The sequence below is a fragment of the Ambystoma mexicanum genome, chromosome 12 (genome assembly GCF_040938575.1).
Source record: "Ambystoma mexicanum isolate Mex_15411 chromosome 12, UKY_AmexF1_1, whole genome shotgun sequence".
NCBI lineage: Eukaryota > Metazoa > Chordata > Amphibia > Caudata > Ambystomatidae > Ambystoma > Ambystoma mexicanum.
In genome coordinates this window covers 983,846,610-983,864,300 of record NC_090936.1, presented here as the reverse complement: position 1 = coordinate 983,864,300, position 17,691 = coordinate 983,846,610, and the positions used below count along the sequence as shown (strand labels likewise).

Genomic DNA, 17,691 nt, shown 5'->3' with positions numbered 1-17,691 from the left:
TGCATTTGCATTGAGGGCTTTGAGAGGGGCGGAGCCTAAGTACTCAGATATTGAGAGGGAAACGTTAGCCATGTTCTGGGCCACAATACACTTTAAGTATTTTTTGTGGGGTAGGCGTTTTGTTGTTCGCTCAGATCATAAACCACTAGTGCAGTTGTTTGAGAGTGGGAGATGGGCCTTGGGGTCACCTATGATAAGTCGGTGGGGCTTAGGTCTCCAAGGATATAATTTTGATTTGAGTTTTCTGCCTGGGAAAAATAATGTAGTGGCAGATTGCCTTTCTAGGATGCCCATCAGTGAAACTGAGAACATTAAGGGTATGGAAGTGGATGAATCGGTAGTAGCAGAAGTGGAAGATACTGTGAGTCCAGAGAAGTGGTTGCAAGAAGAAGGTTCTGATGAAGAACTTAAGTTAATTTAAGTGTGGACGGTGAAGGGAATCCCCAAAGGAAGAATTTGGATAGAAAGTTTGATATATGGTGGGAGGTCAAGGAGGAGTTAAACATATACAAGGACAGACTGAGGAGGGGGTGGTGTGTGATTCCTCCAGAGTCAATCAGACCGTGGGAAGGGGCAATCAAGAGAATACTCCGTCAGAGCTATTGGTGGCCACGCATTGACAAGATGGCTGAGAGATTGGTGAAAGACTGCATGTTTTGTCAAACCAGTGACAAAACAAAAGTAGTACGGGAGACCCCTTTAGTTCCCAATGTAGTTCCAGATCAACCATGGTCCAAAGTTGGATCTCACCGTAAGTTACTAAGGGAATCCAGACGTGGACCCCTTGCTCACTATTCTTAGAGAGGCACAACTTCACCCTACTGATGAGGTCCAACCAGACCTAAACAAGTGTCTGGGGTTGCTGTTGGTACTCTTGTTCAGAGGAGAATTAACTAGCATTTTCGGTGCTGGACTGCCCGAGGGCAGGACAAATACTGATATGTTTTGGATATTGTTCCTCTGTGAAAGATAGTGAACTAAAGAATTTGAGTAAGGCTCTCGTAACCAGGTCTAATGTCTGGCAGAGAGACTCCCAGGATCCCCCTTGTTAATTTGCATAATTTAAGTAACTTTGGGTCTCACCCTAAGTTTTCTAGGGAATCCAGATGCGGACCCCTTGGCCACTATTCTTAGAGAGGCACAGCTCCACCCTACTGATGAGGTCCAACCAGACCGAAACACGTTTCTGGGGTTGCTGTTCGTACTCATGCTCAGAGGAGAATTGCCTGGCATTTCGATGCTGGACTGCCCCAGGGCAGGACAAATACTGATATGTTTTGGATATTTCTCCTCTGTGAAAAATAGTGAGCTAAAGAATCTGTGTGAAGCACTCATTACCATGACTATTGTCTGGCAGAGAGACTCCCATGACCCCCCCCCTCCACCCCTTGTAAAGTTGCATAATTTAAGTAACTTTGGGTCTCACCCTTACATGGGGAATCCAGACTTGGAACCCTTGCTCACTATTCTTAGAGAGGCACAGCTCCATCCTACTGATGAGGTCCAACCAGACCGAAACACGTGTCTGGGGATGCTGTTGGTACTCTTGTTCAGGGGAGAATTGCCTAGCCTTTCTGTGCTGCACTGCCCCAAGGCAGGACAAAGATTGATATATTTTGGATATTTCTCCTCTTTGAAAGATAGTGAGCTAAAGAATCTGGGTAAGGGTCTCGTAACCAGGACTAATGTCTTTCAGATAGACTCCCAGGACCCCCCCCCTTGTTAATTTGCAGTTATCCATTCCTGCCATATGGTTTGACACTAGTTCACGCCAATAAAATAAGGCATCATTTTGAGGTTCCTTGTAACAGTAAAGCCATTGACAGATTCATTAGGTAAATTGTAGGAAGCAAAAGTAAACCTGTTGCATTTCTCTATTAAATGCTCCGATACAGGCGCACTGAGAGGAAAGTAGCTTTGCAGCTGTTTTCTTGTTCTTTTTGTCCAAGTCGTTTTCTGATTAAAGGTAAAACATTAGGAAAGTTAATTTTCCTGCATTGTTAACTTATCTCCAAAGAGACCAAACTTACTAACTGGGTGGGGCTGGGCTTATGTGGCTCGGGCAGGGCTTGCCTTCTGTCTAATCTGGGTATGCGTGCAGTGAATGCATGCAGCAATGTGCAAGGCAGGCGTAAGGTAGCCCTGCCTGACCCTCAAGGCCTCATCTTGCTGTTGCTGTGTCTGCCACCCGCCGGGGCTGCAGTGCCCACCACTGGCCGCAGCCCAGGAGCTCCTGTTTGTTTTTTTTTAAACAATTTAAAAAAAACATGTTTGTTTAATTTAGGCGTCGCAAGGGAGAACACAGGGGTAGCAACTGCGGCCACAGGGGTCACATATGCGACTTGTCGCGACCCACAAATGATGTCCTTGACGGGAGGCATTCCATCGGCATTCGTACAGTTCCCTCACAGCAACTCATTTCCTATCCAATTAAACCCCTTGAGCACACTGGGTATAGGTTCAGGCTTTGCACTGTTTCCTGTATACCTACTTCCCCCGTCTTGTGAAACGTGCAGCAGAGGCATCCCATCGGTTGCTTTGCATGACCCCTGTTAACAGTGGTGCTGCAGGGCATCACCGTTTTTTTGGGTGAGAATTATTTGAGCAGCTCCCCGCCTCTCCAATCTAAATCAACGATATACCAATAAATGTTCTGTGAAAAGTGCTTGAAACATATTTATTTGCGACATGTTAATTAAAAAAAATATTGTCATGTTAGTCATCAGTCTTGTTATTTATCACATGTGCACCTGTGACCAGTTTCTGTATTGCCACCAATCTGTATATCTTCAGATTGTTGTGTGGGGGTGCTTTATACCTCAAACTCTCCCAGAGCACCCATTTGGGCTCAATCCTGTGCAATCACCTTGCTCTGATTTCAGTAGCACAGTCTCCTACGCCCCCACGCCCTCTAGAATGTTGATATTTTGTGATTTATATGGCGCTTTCGCCAATGCACTGTACATAGAACATTTAAATACAATTATTATCAACCAACTGAAGTTGGTATTCCTTTATTGACCTCAGAAGGATGAAAAGCTGAGGTGGCCTTGCTGGGATTCGAACTTGAGACCTGCAGTTCTTACTCAGATTCCAGCAGTACATGCTGAACCCACTGAACTAGCTTGCCTGCTTAGCCAGGGTTTGCATCACTAGTACCAACACTGATTTTTGCGCATAACTATGGGAGTGTGTGCAGTCTGCCTAGTTGCCCATACTGAAAGCACTGTCCTCAACTGAGTTTGAGATTTTTCTTCTTTTTTTTCTTTTTTTGCTATCCGCGATAAGTGCATAGTTTTTCTATATTCATAAACATATCAACTTTATTAAAGACTTTGTGGTGTTGGAAATCTGTGGTCAAATCGCTTTTCAACACAAAACTTGGTTTGGTCACTCTGCTGGCCTGGGAACATGAGTATTGGCACCTGTGAGGTCCTCGGTCCATTTCTTCTTTGCAAAGATCTCACCATATTTTGATGTGCGACTGCTTGTGCAGTTTAACGGCACTGGGCCTTTTTTTTCAGGGCAAATGCTCCACGTTACCTACTCTGGATTAAATTGGGTATTTAGCCCATGGAAATCAATTGGCTTCCTACAAAGAATACAGGGACTCTTGAATAAAATGTGCCAAAGTGGCCAGAGAGGGAGGCCATGGCGTGAACCAGGCAGTCCGCTTGGTAGAAGGTTTTGACTTGTTCTCAGAAGCCTCTATACCTGCTGCGTACTACGGTGGAGGTACACTACTCTGATGTGGTTAATCTTTCCACGCTGGTCATGTCGTTGAGCCATGTTGCTTGCTGCAGGTTCTTCTGCTCTTTGCATAGGTGCAAAATACATTCTTGCCAATGACTGCCGGCCTGGAGGCAAATCTGAGCTTTTCCAACTGCACAGTACCTCTGAATGCTAGATAGGGTCACGGCGGAGTCAACTTTCATATATGAACACGTAGGTCTTCCACGTCTAAAACAAACTGGCCAGTAGTGAAATGGCCACATGGTCTCCGAAAGACCATTGGGGCTGGGACTGTGTCAGTCGCAGGTCATACACTAAAACTAGACATGCGACTGGCCCATGCCCACCTTTGTCACCCTGCAAGAGGTACTAACTTGGCCGTTGTTGTTCAAATGTGCATTTTAGAACAGTATGCCTCTACAATTTCTAATTGTTGTGAATGCAGGCAAATTCGGGAGCAGCATGTGATTGATTAGTTTACACTTTATTTGCGTTGTGCAGCGCCAGCATGTCACATAACAGCGACTCAAAGGGCTTTCAGAGATATTGAATGTCTGGTGACCATAGGCATGATCGTACACCCAGTTAGGTCAGAGTTTGCCCAATGCAGTGCTGTTTAACCGATAAGTACTGTAGGGTTCAGCTTGAGTGGAGGATACATATCAATGCACAAAAATCACATGTGTGTAAATTATAAACACACATGCCAAAAGTGTGAGCGTTACAGAGAATGAACTAGGCAAAACGACCTCTTCCCTGTGGTGGTGCTCACTTGGGAGGGTCAACATTCCTTTTGTATGCTTTCTAAACTATAATATAGGGGAAATAGCAAATTGCTTTACTATCTAGTGTCTCAGCAAAACAAGGGTACTGGTATGCTTGGGGTTAGCCAGTGTGAAATTTAAATGAATTAGAAATTTTCACCCGGTCTAGACCCACATAACCTAAATGGAATTTTGCATGCAAATATGTGTACTGAAACACTCCTTGACAATGAACAGATATTCAGAAGGATTAATGTTAAACCTTTACATCAAAAAATGGTACATATAGTAAAATCCAACTTGGAAGAACATATACAATCAAAAACATAAATGTAAATCTTCCATTTGTAAGTTGAGTATTGAAACTTTCAAACAAACAAGAAAAGGGTGAAAATTAGTACATCAAAAAGAATACATAAACGAAAAAGACATAAATTTTTTTTCAATATTGACGGAAAAACAAGTTATTTATCACTCAGAAAGCAAAAACACAGAGTGATGAGTACAACTGTACCTCTATTCAAAATAATAAGAAAATAGAGCAAATAAGCAGTATTCTATAGTGATTAGAATGAATTCCCAAAGCTGAGGATGTTATGTGTCGGGATAGGGTCTGCCAACGCTACAGGGGGAATGGATAAGCAACATGAAATGTGGGTGCTTTACATAGGTGACATGATCCCATCAGTGGAAAAAGCCACATGAGCAAGATGGTCCTGGTGGTCCAAAAATGTTGCTGTGAAGGACCTTGTTTCCCCTCTGATACAAGAAAGCGTTTCGGCGGAACAAGAGAATGTACTCCGCCTTCATCAGGGCGATAATTAGCAGGACCCTGTATGGGTGAAAAGGGGAGAGAAGAAAAAAAAAATTGGAAAAAAAGGGGGATGAGTCACCAGAATAGATAAAAACGTGAAATAAATCAAACATGGAGGTGGATCTATACAGAATTACTTGGCATGCAAAAATAGGGATTAAGTCAAGAAGACAGACTTCAATCCTAGTCGAGTCTGAGGTATATCTCATAGCCACATACAAACAAGCCCCTGTGAGGAGAGGGAAGTCTCGGGAAAAGTTCTGATGAATCTCCCCCCAAACAGGGGGCTGAGAGAACAGATTGTGGCATTGGGTCCCCTTAGGAAGAGTGATGCAAGGGTCACTGGCTGCTACCCGCCGGTCAGAGGGCCAAGGTCCAGGTGGGTAAGGCAGGACAGGCTAGAGGAGTAATGATAAACTTACCTAGAATGGATGGAATGGATGGGAGCCGTAGGAAGCTGGTAGGGGGGTGCTTGTTGCTGAAGCGGGGAAATGGAAAGGTCCATTTGAAATTCTTAATAGTCCATAGGTCAACACTAGACAGGGCAGTTGGAACCTGAAGGAGGGAAATAACCAGCAATAAATGGAAAGCGTTAGTTGGGACCAAGGGAACCCAAGGAAAGTGCTGGGCACGGTCTGGTCAGGAAAAGAAATTACCTGGGCAGTGTCTTCTCAGGAGGAAGTGAAGAGAGAAAAGAACCAGGACCGCCAATTAATCCGAGGCTGGAGATGTCTAGGTCCACGTCAGTGTGCTCGTGGATGGAGCCTGTAGTCGGTAGGTATTGGTAACGGGAATTGTCCCCGAGCGCGATGCTGCATGGGAGGCTGACATGAGGAAAAAGGAGGAGCAAAGTTAATTGCTATGCGCACCTACAGACAACTGGTGTGAGGTGCAAATCAGGAGAACTGATTCTGTTGAGAAGTATCCTCACCATGTATTGGTGGGAAAAATGGCAAGATGAAAACAGGGGGGGGAGAGGGGGGGGGAGGCTTCAGAAAGACTTGCCTGAATTGATGAATGGCGACGCTCGTAGGACGTGGCCATGAGGTGTGGAGGAAAACCGCGAGGTGTCTTGCTCTTCTGGCGGCTGTGACCCACTAGACAGTTCAGCACTGACAGTTCGACCAACGTACTGGGTCTGGTTTTGGAAGTATGTGTATCTGCACTGATACAGAGTCACCCAAGTGTGGTATTGCATGGTTTGGTTGTCAGAAAAGAGGATGTGCATCCCCACCCTCGCCCCTCCTTTGGTATTTCTGGTTGAGGCATGGGACTGTTATCAAAGCTACTTTGGCACACACTGGATGAGCGTATTAACCTTTGAATTCTGGGCCCCTGTAATGGATGATGCTGTGGGGGATATATCGAGCTTCTGTGACAAATCAAATTCCCGGGTACCAGTGGAGACTTAAGTTGCTGGAGGGTAGCACTGTGTAAACATGAAGGTGTTGACGGCGGGACTGGGTGCCAGACATTTAAAGCTGCTGACGGAAGGCTGACTCACAGTGGATGGTGGGTTGCATGTGTGAAAATGGTTGGAGTATATTCAGACTGGCGGGCGTGGGTTGCTGTGCAATGGTTCAAAGAGAACTATTGACAAGAAAATCCCTGCACGCATTGTCCAAGTGTAAAAGCATTAAGTGGTACAGCCTCTGATTGTCTTCTGATTGGACTTGTGTTGGTCAGTTGCTGTTTCCAGTCTGTGGCCAGTCACTTGGCAGGCACTGGATATCTGGAGTTTGGGGTTTAGGCCTCTGTGAGATGCACTGTCTGTTTACAGTTTAGTCTGAGTAATGTACAATAGTCCAGGTTGTTGTGTTGGGCATCCGCTTACATTCACAGTAATTTGGCAATATGTGCTTATACACACACTGATACATATAGTGACCCATTCTTGTATGAAAAGTATGTCATATTACAGTGATATTTTACCATATTTTACTTAGTGTACAGAGGAACAATGCTATGTGATGCCACTTGCTGTTTTGCCAAGGGGTGAAAGGCCGTGTGTCATCACTTCCTGTGATGCCACTTGGGGGGCAGGGTCAAATGATATCACGTCCTGTAATGTCATCAGAGGTCAAGGGTTATCTGATGTCACTTCCGCTACCCCGATAAAGGAGGGGTAGAGGTGGGCACTACTTTTTCACATTTTAGGAAATTTCATTTTGTTGTGTTTCATACTTTCTATTCCACTGTTGCAGTACTAGGAGCTATCAGGCAGATTTGGTCCTATGACACAAGGACCAAAACTAACAATGGACAGAAAAAAGCAGGTGAAGATCACCTAATTATGTCTGATGCTCTCAATTTGCTCAGATTGAACTCATTCATTTCTTTATCCTTCAAAAAAACAAGTTTGATTATTATTCTATTTTTCAGTTTTCTTAATTTTTCATAAAGTTATATTCTACTCAATGTGCCAAAATCCGGGTGTCCTCAGAGAGCTTCACAGCAGACGGATGTAGCGCCGGTAACTCTGATACTAACAAGATACCGATCACGGGATAACTACGCATGTAGAACCCCGTACGAGACTCTGACACCGAAATGCATTGGCTATGTGTTATATAGAGAACAGAGAGTCTTATTGCCTCAGTAACTGTGAATTAAAACATGACTTGGGACCTTTTAACCAAGGATCGGTCCTGGTTTTTGGGATGAATTGAAGATTTTGGCACATTGAGGAGAATATGACTATGAAAAATTAAGAAAACTGAAAAATAGAATAATAATCTAACTTGTTTTTTTGAAGGATAAAGGAATGAATGAGCTCCGTTTGAGCGAATTGAGAGCATCAGACATAATTAGGTGATCTTCACATGATTTTTTCTGTCCACTTCCGCTACCCCTGGCATTTTGGTGAAATGATGTCCCTGGAGTTTAGGTCAACATCGCAGGTAGCACTAAACTGGGGTTAAGGACGCTTGGGCTATGGACGAGGGTGAAACAGATGAGAGAAAGGGAAGCCCATTTGAACCGTCTCTGAGACTCGAAGTGATTTCTGTGCCATCTGTGATAGTAATAAAAAAAGGTATGACAGATGCTTATTCATAACACTCTTGAGGCATCATTACACATATGGAGGGCACAGTAAAACTGGTGGTATTTCCGAATACGGCCTGTAGTACAACACAGCCTGATGGATGTGGACACTGATTAATATTTAAAAAAGCACTTCCTTGTGAGAGGAAGTCTTACCTCAATCATAATGAACCTCCACTCGTAATGGTGGATGGTGCTGGAAGTATTGCCACCAATGCCCAATAAAGTCCTAGGAGTCTTTGCACTGGGTACTACCCATTAGTGAAACTACAGTGTAATCTCTCTTTAGTGGCTCCGGAAAGCATGGTGCTGTTGGGTGGTTTTAGCACTGCTAATGCTGCCAGCTTGTAATGTGTCCCTTCGTATCTGCTGATCACTGTGTGTTGTGCTTTGCCCAAAGACACTTACAGAGTCAGTCTAAATAAAGACTAGGGTCTTAGGGCCTCATCATGAGTTGGGCAGTATCCAGGCGCTAATTGCACCAGGATACCGCCCAATGCTATTAGCGTTACCGCAACTCAGTAAATCTCCATTCCCATTGGGTCCGAAAACAGGCGGAAATGGAAGATTTTTACCTCCAGCAAAAAGATGGAGATAAAACTCCCACTTTCCACCCAACTCGAGATTGGTTGGAGCGGTAAATGCGGCGGTAATAGCGTTACTGTCGCATTTACCGCCGCATTTTACCACTCCGCCCTACTCATGATAAGGCCCTAGACTTCAAATACACGTACTTTGGAAATATGGGGAAGCTGTAGTAATCCATAAGAGAGGAACTGGCAGACGAGTATCCACATAAATGAGAAGAAATCTGAAAAGTTTTATAGTAGAAAAAATACCTATACTAGGCAAACCAAAAAGTAGACTAAAAAAGTGGAAAGAAGTGGGACGAGTAAAAAAGTTAAATATTTGTTATGGGTAGACTGTTTCCTAAATGTAAAAGCCTGGTTTTGCTGTAGGAATCCTTTTTGCCAGAACTTCTGTGCCTATTAAGTATTCAGGGTGTATGTTGCTTGCCAATAATTTACCATGCTTTACTGTTTCGCTGTGGGTGAGAAATTAATGCAAAACTAGGATTGGTTCCAGCCAACTGTCCCTTCTTGAGCACACTAACAGGTATTACTTTTCTGCCCTAAAGAGCTTGGATGAAGTGGAGGATTGTCATCGGAGCTTACCAGCTCTCAGAACTCACCAGCGACGTACAAATACGAACAATCAGGTCCTACAAGCAGCATGAACAATACAACCCACGTGTGGAGGCCAACGATATAGCCATCATCGAATTTAACGAGCCAGTGGTATACAATGACTTTGCACAGCCTGCCTGCCTGCCCAGTCCTACCATGGTCACCAGCAAGTTCCATCCCTGTTATATCAGTGGCTGGGGAGTCATGACAGAAGGCGGTGAGGCAACATTATTTTCTTCCAGTCAGGGCCATCACCAATGTTAGTGCACAGCCATGCTGCACAGCCAATATCATGATTATGGTGTAACGCTTAATAGAAAGTGTCAATTTTTTTCATGTTGGGAGGGCCTCTGTAAATGCTATTCATGACAGTCAGCCACATATGACAATAGGGAGATACAGCCTATGATACTTGTCTCAGGTTTCTGCTAAGCACAAAGAATTTGATTACTGTTGGTGCAAATCATAATCAAAAAGTTCACAGAAACCCAAAGTATCATTCTAAAACTGTATTATATTGCTTATCATTTTTCAGGGTATGTGTTGGCGTTATTGCATATACCACTAATACATAAATTAAACCAGAGTGAAATGTACAACCTAAAGGAATAATCCCCCTATATTGTAAACAAGAAAAAACACTAGTGTTCCTTAGGTTACGAATTGTAAACCCATCAGGTAGAAAGGTAAGTAACTATGATCAGGCTATTACTGCATCTGAAAATGTGTATCTGTTTGTCATTAAACCTTAATACACTATCTTCTGAACAAACAACATTTTTAATTAATCATTTTTGAAACAATGGTATTACAATTTAAAAACAGTCATCGTAATACATATGTTGTGGAACAAAACAACAGTGTTTAAACAAAGGAAAACTTCAATGTCGGCTACCAGTTCTTCTTATTAAAACTCTTATCTCACATACAACTTCAAATGTCAACAGTCATTCCATTTCTAAAATCACTACCGTACATGTTTGGCTCCTTAACACTCACAATTAATAACAATTAGCCTGAAATTTCATCAGGGGTACACTATTTTCCATTTCCTCTTTCTCTTAGACAGCATTTAAGCACATATGATCATAGCTCTTCTGTGTTATGCCTTCTCTTGTATCCTGTCTCTGTACATTAGTACGTCGTTTTCCATGTTGTCTCTTTTATTGGCTTCCATGTCTAACTTTATCTTCTACCTTTGGGTCTACAATACAGAAAAAAGGGGGATTTAAATTACCAGTTTTTTTTATTTAGCCTTGTCATTGCATATACGCCTTTGCCTTTTTTAAATTAAGTATTTCTTCTCTTTTCAATTTGTGTTTATTATGATGTTGTTTGGCATGCAGGGTGACCTTTGGTCAGATTTGCGCCTTGTTAATTACTCATAATCATATAATACATTGGAAGCAAGTTTCAAGGACCTCCTGCCTGTTTCAGGAAGCGGCGGCCTGGGGGGGGTGGGGGGGTCCATTGACATGTATTATGAAGCAGGCAATAAGTACTGCCCAGCCAAAGGCATGGAATGATGACAAAATACCTCTTTGTGGCCCTTGCCAATCATCCCTTAATACAGATACAAAGGAAAATTCTAGCCAGAGAATTGCAGCAGTTTGTCCCGAGGGTGTTCCACCAGTTTAAATGTGGTTTTGTGCTGATGCAAAACACAACAGTGAATCTGCGCAGCTTAGTCGCATTATTAGACAGATTGAACCACAAGGGAGAAACATACAATTGCCTGTCTTAACGCTGAAAAGGTGTTCAATTAACTTACTGGTGCATTATGTGGCTAGTGTTCGATTGGTTGGGGATTTGGCTTGGCCTTTTGAAACTCTTAACTTGACCTATTAATATGTAAAGCCATTGCTCTGAAGGCAGAAAGAATGCAACCTATGTTAAATTCAACTTTTACTGCCTCCTTCTTCTATAAGAATCTCTTAGAGGTGCCTACCATAGAAAATGTATGGAAATGTCAGGTTGCATGGCAGCAGGATTTTACTTGACCAGATAACCACCTCTTATGTGGAAGAACATCTCCAAGTTCACCATGTCAGCCAGCTTTCTTCAAACTTTATACTTCTTTATTACTACGCTTTCTCTATTTAAATGTAGAATTGTACAAGATGACAATAGTTGGAGCTGTCTTCATACTCAGGGCTCTGTTAAACATATGGGGCCCGATTCATGGAATTGGCCGTAGAAGTGGCGCGAGGGCCGTGCTCCGAGAAGGACCCTGTGCAAGCCGTGGCACAGCAAACGTTTTGCGCGGCACGCATATTCATGGATTTTAAGATGCATAACTAGCCGTCACGCAACTAACAACAAGCTGAGCGAGGAAGGCCCACAACACACCCCACGCACACCAAAATGCACGCAAAAAGACTAACATGGCGCAAACCTCCTGCCACCCCTGGCCCAGCATCCAGTACCCTAGTGAAATCGCTCGCCTCACATTGCAAGCCCAGGCTGCACCCCAGCGAAATCGCGCCCCTCACCTCGCAATCCCAATGCGCATCCCAGAAAAAATGCAAGCTCCCCTCGCAATCCCAGGCCACACCCCAGCGATATCGTGCGCCCTCCCTCGCAAGCCCAGGCTGCACCCCTGCGAAATCGCGTGCCCTCCCTTACAAGCCCAGGCCGCACCCCAGCGATAAGGGGGGCCCCCCCTTGTAAGTGTAGGCTACACCCCTTACAAAAACGTGTCCCCACACATCCTATCCACATACCCCCCTACTGCACATTAACCACTGTAGTCCAGACAGCGCCCCCCAAACCCCCTCACCTGTGACAACCCCCAGAGCAGCCCCCTCCAGACTGGACACCCCCCACAGGCAGCCCCCTTCAGACTGGACACTACCTCCCTGCCACCCTGCACACTGGACACCACCCCCAGCCCTCTTCACCTGTGACAACCTCCACAGGCCACCCCCTTCAGACAGGACAACCCCCACCGGCAGCCCTCTTCAGACTGGACACTACCCCCCAGCCACCCTCCAGAGTGGACACCACCCCCAGCCCACCTCACCCGTGACAACAACCACAGGCAGCCCCCTCCAGACTGGACACCCCCTTCATGTTGGACACCCCCCACAGGCAGCCCCCTCCAGACAGGACACTCCCCACAGGCAGCCCCCTTCAGACTGGACACTACCCCCATCCACCCTCCAGACTGGAGACCACCCACAGCCCCCTCACCTGTGGCAGCCCTTTCCAGACGCGACACCCCCCACAGGCAGTTCGCAGCCCCCTCCAGACTGAACATCCCCCACAGGCATTCCCCTTCAGACTGGACACCATGCCCAGCCAACCTCCAGACTGGACACCACCCACAGCCCCCTCCAGACTGGACAACCCCCACAGGCAGCCCCTTCTGACTGGACACCCCCACAGGCAGCCCCCTTCATACTGGACAGTACTCCACAGCCACCCTCCAGACTGGACACCACACCCAGCCCCCCTCACCTGTGACAGCCCCCACAGGCAGCACCCTCCAGACTGGACACCACCCCAGCCCCTCTCACCTGTGACAACCCCCACTGGCCGCCCTCTCCAGACTGGACACCCCCCACAGGCAGCCCTTTTCAGACTGGACATCCCCCACAGTCAGCCCCCTTCAGACTGGACACTACCCCCCTCCCCTGGCCCACCAGCCACCCTCCAGACTGGACACCACCTCCAGCAACCCTCACCTGTGACAACCCCCTTAGGCAGCCCCCTCCAGACTAGACACCCCCCACAGGCAGCCCCCTCCGACTGGACACCACCCCCAGCCCCCTCACCTGTGACAAACCCCACAGGCAGCCCCCTCCAGACTGGACAGCCCCCTTCAGACTGGATACCACCCCCCAGCCACCCTCCAGACTGGACCCCCCCAGACAGCCACCTTCAGACTGGACACCACCCCCAGCCACCCTCCAGACTGAACACCCCCCCACAGGCAGCCCCCTCCAGACTGAACACCCCCCCACAGGAAACCCCCTTCAGACTGGACACCACCCCCAGCCACCCTCCAGACTGGACACCACCCACAGCCTCCCTCACCTGTGACAACCCCCACAGGCAGCCCCCTCTAGATCGGACACCCCACACAGGCACTCCCCTTCAGATTAGACACCCCACACAGGCAGCCCCCTTCAGACTGGACACTACCCCCCAGCCACCCTCCATAATGGACACCACCCCTTCCCCCTCACCTGTGACAACCCCCACAGGCAGCCCCCTCCAGACTGGATAACCCCCACAGGCAGCTCCCTCCAGACTGGGCACCCCCCACAGGCAGCCCCCTCTGGACTGGACACCACCCCAGACTCCCTTACCTTTGACAACCCCCACATACAGCCCCCTCCAGACTGGACACCCCCACAGGCAGCCCTCTCCAGACTGGACAGCCCCCTTCAGACTGGATACCACCCCCCAGCCACCCTCCAGACTGGACCCCCCCCCAGACAGCCACCTTCAGACTGGACACCACCCTCAGCCACCCTCCAGACTGATCACCCCCCACAGGCAGCCCCCTCCAGACTGAACACCCCCCCCCCCACAGGCAGCTCCCTTCAGACTGGACACCACCCCCAGCCACCCTCCAGACTGGACACCACCCACAGCCTCCCTCACCTGTGACAACCCCCACAGGCAGCCCCCTCTAGATCGTACACCCCACACAGGCACTCCCCTTCAGATTAGACACCCAACACAGGCAGCCCCCTTCAGACTGGACACTACCCACCAGCCACCCTCCATAATGGACACCACCCCTTCTCCCTCACCTGTGACAACCCCCACAGGCAGCCCCCTCCAGACTGGATAACCCCCACAGGCAACTCCCTCCAGACTGTGCACCCCCCACAGGCAGCCCCCTCCGGACTGGACACCACCCCCAGACTCCCTTACCTTTGACAACCCCCACAGACAGCCCCCTCCAGACTGGACACCCCCCACAGGCAGCCCCCTCAAGACTGAACACCCCCCACAGGCAGCCCCCTTCAGACTGGATGCCACCCCCCAGCCACCTTCTGCAGCTCACCTGAAAGTCTGTGTTCTGACAACAACATGAAGTGTACCACCAACATGTAGTCTGCAAATTCGACCAACTGGAATCACCTGAGGTCCCACCATGAGAGGAGCATCTGCTCACACACCCTTCCAGGCCTTAATCATCCCCCACCATAGACATGTGACAAGTGAATGCAAAAACATGTGCATGTTGTATGGGGACGGGTTGCAGGGATGTCGCCGCATGTTCAATGTAATAATGTCTCAGCAAAAAACAGTTACTTTTTTTGTCGGGAGACATTTTTGCTAGGACATTATTACATGGAACCCTCCTTCCACCCCAACCACACTGATGCCAAACACACAGTGATGCTGCACAGGTAAATGCTATTGAAAAAATTCAGTCCAGACCCAGTCGTCTGATGGACCCACCCCCACATGTCAGGCACTTGTGCATCCTGCCATCCAGAACCATCCCAGCAACAACAAACAAGCATGCACGCCACATGACAAATGACTTGCAATGGAGGGATGGACTGGCTTAAAATATAACTAAGAGGCCGACACACTAATGAACTGCATGAAGCATGGATGTAACAAACAGAATAATGTACTTGAAAGAAATATGTACAAAAATAAACTTGTAATGAAGCTCAAAGTAGTCCATGGTAAAAATGTAATAAAATGAATATCTTATGCCTAAACAATTATATAAAATAAAAACGGGGAAGGAATGTCTTAAAAGTCTGGGGAAAATAATAAATAAAGAAATTCAATCTACACCTAAAGAACTATGTACACAGGCAGCGGGCTAGTCCATCTCCTCCTCGCCAATCTCACTTAACCTTTCCACCATGGCTGAGTCCAGCGCCACATCCTCACTCTTCATTCGGGCCTCCGTTGTTGCCGTGCGGGCTTGCAGGTTCTCCAGTATTTGTGTCTCTATCACCTCAGCCTCCCTGCAAGTGGCCTCCAGGATGGCAGCACGCCTCCTCGCCCAACGCACTGCAATCACAGCCCTGGCCATCACAACCCTCGTTTCCCGAGCCCACTGCCTCTCTGCTCCAATCTGCCGCCCATATTGTCTGAACACAGAAGACATCTTGTCCCTCAGGTCCACGTGTGCCTCCCATCTCACACCGCGCACCTTCCTCCTTTGTATGGTCTGCCTGACAAAGATAGCCTCCTCCTTCTTGCCACCTGCTTCCACAGTACACAGTGCCTGCTATGTGTGTATGCCCTCCGAGTTGATGACACTACCTGGGGGCTTATGGCCCATGCACTGCTTCTGGGTGCCTGCTGTCCCTACATTGCCGGTGACCCTGTCGGTGCCTGGATAGGCTTGGTGAGCACCTGAGCTGATTTGCCTTGGACTTCCAACTCGAGCAGGGATGTTGGCTCCACCAGAGTGGGCAATGTGGGTGGGACTGGTGCACAGGGGGCCTTGGCGGTATCTAGGCCGGAAGGCACCCTGAAGGACGATTGGCACACAGAGGAGGAAGACAAGGAGGGGGTCGCAGCAGTTAACATCCCATGGAGCACAACACGGAACAGGCATGTTGCAAGCCAGCTGATGAGGCGGCAGACCTCACTGTGATAATGTGCAAGCAGACTGCGTGGAGCCTGCTCATCATAACGAATGAAGGCTGTACGCCTCGCCACCCCGGCCTGCAGAGGTAGCACATAGTCCCAGATGGCAACACCAGATGTTAAGGGGGTGTCGGTCTGGGTGGACACATCAGCCGACACTGGGTGGTGGGTCAGGGTGGAGGCATCCCGGCAGGCGCATTCTGCTGCATCCGATGGATCAGGGACTAGATTCGGCACAGGCACCTCCACAGTGGCCTGCACAGCCTCATTCCCCTTGGGACAGGACTACAGTAGACACGCTCACCTCAACACCCCCACTTGACCCCATGTGCTGTGCTGCAACGGCCACCTCCTCCGACCAACCTGGATGACTGGGGTGTCTTCTGCCATGGATGGCCCCTGTGTGGCATCACCTGTCCCCACCACTGCTGAGGAGGCCACTCCCACCTTCACCTTCTTGAACTTACCCCCAGCAGCCATGCTTGATTTCACCGGCGCTGCCACAGCAACATCGCTTCCCGGAGATGTGCTTTCATGGGGGCGTGGCTGGGACCTAGGTCTCTGCCTGGTGGAGGCATCCCTGCTGCCATGCTCCACAACACGTGTTCCACCCTCATCATCAGATGCAACTGTGGAAAAGGAGACACAGAACAGAAACATCAGTGTACTGCACCAATTTGTGTGTCAATTCCAACATTCACATGAACATGAGTAGTCAAGGAAACAACCATCAACCTCCACACCCACACACATGGACATGCAATCCACATCCATGCAGACACATGCCTGGCATTCACTCCAGACATTCACATCAGGCTACTTGCCACTGTCACAACCAATCAATTGCGTATACTCCACACACATGCATCATTTGCACATGCACATGTCAGCGTGCCACAGCAACAAGCACATACACATGTCATGCACACACATCAACAGAGAGGCCCCAAGCAGTGTGATGACCAATCACATCAGAGTCCCGTGAACTGTAATCCCTCTACGTGACTAAGCCAGGCGTCCAAATGCATGTGTTGAATCCAGGCGTGAGTGATGCCCATTCACACATTTTCATCTTTGGCACATACAGCTGAACATCAAGCATGCACATGACGCGGGAAACACTACCTCACCTGTCACACTGTCACACTGGCATGTCTCAGACACAGGTAACATTGCATGTGCATGTTCTGAAAGGCATCACTACAACAACCAACGCAAGCGATAGCTCATTCAAAATACATATCGTCTGAATGCACACACGGAGAACAATGCCTGGTGCATGCACGCAGACATCCGTCTCAGAAGCATACTTGCTGCAAGCCAAAGGGGCTCATTGCCAACATGCTACGACATGCACAGAGCGCATGCACCGTAGAGCATCGCACCACATGGATACTCCCCAGTCGACTCCAGAGGTTCATGTAGCTCGCAGACCTGGGTGTGCAGCGCCGGGTAGAACTTCTGCAGGACCCGCATATTGGTAGCCGACATCCGGCACCTGCGCGTGGGTGCAACTCTGTGAGTGCACCAGACTGGATGTAGCGCAGGGCCTTGCTGTGGGTCCCGGATT

The 17,691-nt window shown here is 48.0% G+C and overlaps 1 protein-coding gene across 1 annotated transcript in view; it reads left to right on the top strand.

Annotated features, from left to right (window-relative positions):
* Positions 1-17,691, top strand: part of LOC138514164 (acrosin-like) — a 1,823,097-nt gene that overhangs the window by 579,814 nt on the left and 1,225,592 nt on the right. Inside the window, exon 3 of the mRNA XM_069629472.1 lies at positions 9,494-9,759. Coding sequence (XP_069485573.1) covers positions 9,494-9,759 — 266 coding nt within the window. The remainder of the gene's footprint in view (positions 1-9,493; positions 9,760-17,691) is intronic.